At 47.0% G+C, this 6,918-nt stretch overlaps 1 protein-coding gene across 1 annotated transcript; it reads left to right on the top strand.

Moving 5' to 3' along the window:
- On the top strand, positions 1 to 3,956 carry cradd (CARD and death domain containing adaptor protein; the record flags this gene model as incomplete). The annotated part of the gene is made up of 2 exons (XM_079235833.1): positions 1 to 301; positions 3,664 to 3,956. The coding sequence occupies 2 exons, from the start codon at positions 1 to 3 to the stop codon at positions 3,954 to 3,956; spliced, it is 594 nt and encodes a 197-aa protein (XP_079091959.1).
- Positions 3,957 to 6,918: the final 2,962 nt, after the last annotated feature.

The raw sequence follows: 6,918 nt of genomic DNA, 5'->3' as shown, positions 1-6,918 counted from the left end.
ATGGACCCGGTCCACAGGGCTCTGCTGCGGACACACAGGCTGTACCTGTCCGGGCAGCTACTGGTCACCGACAGCATCGTTCCGTTCCTGTACCAGGAGGACATCCTGTCGCACCGCCACGTCGAGGACATCGAGGCCCAGACCACCAGCACCCTGAGGTGCCTCAGGCTGCTGGACCTGCTGCCGGCCCGCGGGCCCCGGGCCTTCCACTGCTTCCTCCGGTCTCTGGAGGACTTCGGCTGGGTCCGAGACGAGCTGCTGCTGGAGCTCCAGACCGGACCGGGACCGGGACCGGGACCCAGTTCAGCAGGTGAGACCACAACCAGAGAAGCACCTGTCCACCAGAAGACCTCATCTGTTACACACATTTACATATTTAACACTGATTAGTCTCCATCCAGACCACATAGGACCAGGTCTCTACAGGACCAGGTCTCTACAGGACCAGGTCTCTACAGGACCAGGTCTCTACAGGACCAGGTCTCTACAGGACCAGGTCTCTACAGGACCACATAGGACCAGGTCTCTACAGGACCAGGTCTCTACAGGACCAGGTCTCTACAGGACCAGGTCTCTATAGGACCACATAGGACCAGGTCTCTATAGGACCACATAGGACCAGGTCTCTATAGGACCAGGTCTCTACAGGACCAGGTCTCTACAGGACCAGGTCTCTACAGGACCAGGTCTCTATAGGACCAGGTCTCTACAGGACCAGGTCTCTACAGGACCAGGTCTCTACAGGACCACATAGGACCAGGTCTCTACAGGACCAGGTCTCTATAGGACCAGGTCTCTATAGGACCAGGTCTCTATAGGACCAGGTCTCTACAGGACCAGGTCTCTACAGGACCACATAGGACCAGGTCTCTACAGGACCAGGTCTCTACAGGACCAGGTCTCTATAGGACTAGGTCTCTATAGGACCAGGTCTCTACAGGACCAGGTCTCTATAGGACCAGGTCTCTATAGGACCAGGTCTCTACAGGACCAGGTCTCTATAGGACCAGGTCTCTATAGGACCAGGTCTCTACAGGACCACATAGGACCAGGTCTCTACAGGACCAGGTCTCTACAGGACCACATAGGACCAGGTCTCTATAGGACCAGGTCTCTATAGGACCAGGTCTCTATAGGACCAGGTCTCTATAGGACCACATAGGACCAGGTCTCTATAGGACCAGGTCTCTACAGGACCACATAGGACCAGGTCTCTACAGGACCAGGTCTCTACAGGACCAGGTCTCTATAGGACCAGGTCTCTATAGGACCAGGTCTCTACAGGACCAGGTCTCTATAGGACCAGGTCTCTACAGGACCAGGTCTCTATAGGACCAGGTCTCTACAGGACCAGGTCTCTACAGGACCAGGTCTCTACAGGACCAGGTCTCTATAGGACCAGGTCTCTATAGGACCAGGTCTCTACAGGACCACATAGGACCAGGTCTCTACAGGACCAGGTCTCTACAGGACCACATAGGACCAGGTCTCTATAGGACCAGGTCTCTATAGGACCAGGTCTCTATAGGACCAGGTCTCTATAGGACCAGGTCTCTACAGGACCACATAGGACCAGGTCTCTACAGGACCAGGTCTCTACAGGACCAGGTCTCTACAGGACCAGGTCTCTATAGGACCAGGTCTCTACAGGACCAGGTCTCTATAGGACCAGGTCTCTATAGGACCAGGTCTCTATAGGACCAGGTCTCTACAGGACCAGGTCTCTACAGGACCAGGTCTCTACAGGACCAGGTCTCTATAGGACCAGGTCTCTATAGGACCAGGTCTCTACAGGACCACATAGGACCAGGTCTCTACAGGACCAGGTCTCTACAGGACCAGGTCTCTACAGGACCAGGTCTCTACAGGACCAGGTCTCTACAGGACCAGGTCTCTACAGGACCAGGTCTCTACAGGACCAGGTCTCTACAGGACCAGGTCTCTACAGGACCACATAGGACCAGGTCTCTACAGGACCAGGTCTCTATAGGACCAGGTCTCTACAGGACCAGGTCTCTACAGGACCAGGTCTCTACAGGACCAGGTCTCTACAGGACCACATAGGACCAGGTCTCTACAGGACCAGGTCTCTACAGGACCAGGTCTCTACAGGACCACATAGGACCAGGTCTCTACAGGACCAGGTCTCTATAGGACCAGGTCTCTATAGGACCAGGTCTCTACAGGACCACATAGGACCAGGTCTCTACAGGACCAGGTCTCTACAGGACCAGGTCTCTATAGGACCAGGTCTCTACAGGACCACATAGGACCAGGTCTCTATAGGACCAGGTCTCTATAGGACCAGGTCTCTATAGGACCAGGTCTCTATAGGACCAGGTCTCTATAGGACCAGGTCTCTATAGGACCAGGTCTCTACAGGACCACATAGGACCAGGTCTCTATAGGACCAGGTCTCTATAGGACCAGGTCTCTATAGGACCAGGTCTCTATAGGACCAGGTCTCTACAGGACCACATAGGACCAGGTCTCTACAGGACCAGGTCTCTACAGGACCAGGTCTCTATAGGACTAGGTCTCTATAGGACCAGGTCTCTACAGGACCAGGTCTCTACAGGACCAGGTCTCTACAGGACCAGGTCTCTATAGGACCAGGTCTCTATAGGACCAGGTCTCTACAGGACCACATAGGACCAGGTCTCTACAGGACCAGGTCTCTACAGGACCACATAGGACCAGGTCTCTATAGGACCAGGTCTCTACAGGACCACATAGGACCAGGTCTCTATAGGACCAGGTCTCTATAGGACCAGGTCTCTACAGGACCACATAGGACCAGGTCTCTACAGGACCAGGTCTCTATAGGACTAGGTCTCTATAGGACCAGGTCTCTACAGGACCAGGTCTCTACAGGACCAGGTCTCTATAGGACCAGGTCTCTATAGGACCAGGTCTCTACAGGACCACATAGGACCAGGTCTCTACAGGACCAGGTCTCTACAGGACCACATAGGACCAGGTCTCTATAGGACCAGGTCTCTATAGGACCAGGTCTCTATAGGACCAGGTCTCTATAGGACCAGGTCTCTATAGGACCAGGTCTCTACAGGACCACATAGGACCAGGTCTCTACAGGACCAGGTCTCTACAGGACCAGGTCTCTATAGGACCAGGTCTCTACAGGACCAGGTCTCTATAGGACCAGGTCTCTATAGGACCAGGTCTCTATAGGACCAGGTCTCTACAGGACCAGGTCTCTACAGGACCAGGTCTCTACAGGACCAGGTCTCTACAGGACCAGGTCTCTATAGGACCAGGTCTCTATAGGACCAGGTCTCTATAGGACCAGGTCTCTACAGGACCACATAGGACCAGGTCTCTATAGGACCAGGTCTCTATAGGACCAGGTCTCTACAGGACCAGGTCTCTACAGGACCACATAGGACCAGGTCTCTATAGGACCAGGTCTCTATAGGACCAGGTCTCTACAGGACCAGGTCTCTACAGGACCAGGTCTCTACAGGACCACATAGGACCAGGTCTCTACAGGACCACATAGGACCAGGTCTTTTGTAAATATCTCAGACGTTAATGATTGAGAGGAGGAGGAGGAAGAGGAGGATGAGGAGGAGATTAAAATCCGACTTAATCTCACATTCAGGATTACAAACAATGTAAAGAATTCATGAAATGTCTCTGCAGACGTCCGACTCCCCGACTCGGTTCTGCAGAAGGTTCCTCCGGACCGGGTCTTGTCCCGGCTGGCGTCCCGGCTCGGCGCCGAGTGGGAGTCGGTCCTGATGGACCTGGGGCTGTCCGCGGAGGACTTGTTCCGGTGTCGGTCCGATCACCGCCTCAGTACTCACGGAGCGGTTCTGGCCGGTCTGGTTCGCTGGAGACAATCTGGAGGGAAGACCGCCACGGTCCAGAGACTCCTGAGGAGTCTGCAGGACGCCGGCCTCCATCCGTCTGTCCTGGAGGACGTCCTGCTGTGACCATGTCTTATTTCACCAACACCTGTACTGTCTCTTTAAGGACTTCATCACACCTGTACTGTCTCTTTAAGGACTTCATCACATCTGTACTGTCTCTTTAAGGACTTCATCACATCTGTACTGTCTCTTTAAGGACTTCATCACACCTGTACTGTCTCTTTAAGGACTTCATCACATCTGTACTGTCTCTTTAAGGACTTCATCACATTTGTACTGTCTCTTTAAGGACTTCATCACACCTGTACTGTCTCTTTAAGGACTTCATCACACCTGTACTGTCTCTTTAAGGACTTCATCACACCTGTACTGTCTCTTTAAGGACTTCATCACATCTGTACTGTCTCTTTAAGGACTTCATCACATCTGTACTGTCTCTTTAAGGACTTCATCACACCTGTACTGTCTCTTTAAGGACTTCATCACATCTGTACTGTCTCTTTAACCCTTTGGGTTAAACACTGGGGGCGAAGCAGTTAATCACCCAATGTCTGCATTTTAATTTTATTGTTATTGTTTTCAGGCGTTGTACTTTAACAAACTCCTACAGAATTTATACGATCAACTTCAAATTTGGTGAGAATGATCTGAGACTTAAGTTCAATCTGCCCCACATGTCTCATGCATGATGTCAGTTCAGGCCTCAGCGTGAGCGCCACCTACTGGTAGAAGAAAATCACATATTTCATACTTCGATGTACTCCAAGAAATGTATCCGTCTCAAATGATGTCAAAGCAGCAGGAAGGCCTTGATCGTGTTTAATTGTGACGATTGTAAGAATTCATTCATGAAGATGCTTCACCGTCAACGACTGAACGCATGTAAATGGTTAATGTTCTGGTAAATACGGCCTTGCAGCCTTGCAGGGATCCATGCGGTACCAGGCGCCTGCAGGTGCTCCTGAGCCAGCCAGCTTGATGATGACATCACGGTGACGTTCTCACACCCAAACTTCCGGTAGCAGCTGGTCAGTACCGCTCGTCTCATGCAACCAAGTAAGACGCGAGCTAATAACCAGCACATCACTGCGGCTTTCTGGTGGTTAATGCGCGGAGCAGCCATCTTGGATTTGCACATATTTCACATAGTTTGTTTGAATTTTCAAATCTGGATTTCTGATTTCCCATTTAACATGGCAGGCAGCATTGAACACTAGATTCAGTCGATTATTGTAACTGCTTTGAAGTCACTAATGAAAGTATGGAAACATGTAAATATGTCAAATAAATGACTCAAATATATGAATGTACATCATTTCTAAACGAATAAAACAGGAAAACAAAGCAACACTAAGGGTGAATATTTAAACACAAAACCTTTATTTTATATGGTTCACCTTCCTCGTGTGTTCCGGTCGGCACCGACCCGTTTTAGGTTGAAATGCATTAAGAACCACATTAATGTGTTTATTGCATCTTTTTGACGGGAACCTCTATTTCAATAAAACAAAATGTTTCACTCTGATGAAACGCTCTGGTGGAAATGATGCCCTTTGTGTTGTTCGGGTCGGTTTGACCCAGTTATGAAAATAAGATCTGATTGATTGATTGTTTGATCTTACAAATCTATATTTTGTGTTATGACTTTTCATTTTGTGTTTGTATTAAAGTTATAATGCTGAAAAAAATACTGTTTAGCCTTTTTCTTGAAGTAAATATAAATTGACCCGTAACACCATAGATGTTACTATAGTTAATAATATTAAAATGAAAAAATAAATAAAACACGTATTTAAGAGATGTGTTGTAATACCCCTAATAAGTAAGTAATAGTAAGTAATAGTCAGGTAACACAACAACCTTTTATTTATTTATATGATTCTCTTGAGGTTCATTTCAACATTCCTTTTATAGAAATGGAGGTATCCTGACAAAGAAAAGGCCCAGAGGCCCACACCAACAAGATGAAAACATAAACAATAGGTTCATGGATAAGGAAGATAACAAGGTCACCAAGAGGTGAGAAACACTTTGGATGATAAATAATTGTCTTTAGTGTATTTTACAGCTGATTTAAGACATGGGTCAAAACTGACCCGCTAACACAAGAGATGCTAACAGAAAGCTAACACAAGAGATGCTAACAGAAAGCAAACACAAGAGATGCTAACAGAAAGCTAACACAAGAGATGCTAACAGAAAACTAACACAAGAGATGCTAACAGAAAGCTAACACAAGAGATGCTAACAGAAAGCTAACACAAGAGATGCTAACAGAAAGCGACAAGAAGAAGGTTAAATTGGAATATTATTGGAACATGGATTACTACAATAATGTAACTCAAAGACACACAAACCAACCAGGAGAAACTAAATGATTTCAAGGAGACAGAATGCAGCTACAATGGAAAGCAAAACACTATAAAAAGACAAAATGATGACGAAGTGACAGAAATCAATATGAACATTCTCTCACCCAAATCATAGCCAGTGGTGTATAAAGAACCCAAAAGCCGTACTTGAGTAAAAGTAAAGATTCCTTACTGGGCAATGACTCCAGTAAAAGTAAAAGTCACCTAATAAAATACTACTTGAGTAAAAGTCTTAAAGTATCTGATATTTTCTCTACTCAAGTATCAAAAGTATTTTTCTGATTTAAAATGTACTTAAGTATTGAAAGTAAAAGTACAAGTACATGATTTTAATGAAAAAGCAAAGGGTCTGAATTTTGAGAATTATGAAGTTTATTCTTAAGCCCCGTGGGACCCTTACAGGTGCTTTTTTAGACATTACAATAATCATGAACAAATATATTGATGCTACACATCAAATTAAACAAGAGAACCTGGGCTACAATAATTAGTCAGCCATTTCAACACGACTCAAACACCAACTAAAATTATTATTATTATTATTATTAAAATATCATAGTCATAATTTTGTCACGAGTCAGCCCACTCTGCATGTTTCCGGAACTAGCAGCCCGTAGCTTGGTGCTATCAGAAGAAACCAGATGGCAAAAAGC

The sequence above is a fragment of the Taurulus bubalis genome, assembly GCF_910589615.1.
Source record: "Taurulus bubalis genome assembly, chromosome: 20".
NCBI lineage: Eukaryota > Metazoa > Chordata > Actinopteri > Perciformes > Cottidae > Taurulus > Taurulus bubalis.
This window is presented reverse-complemented; position numbering and strand designations above follow the sequence as displayed.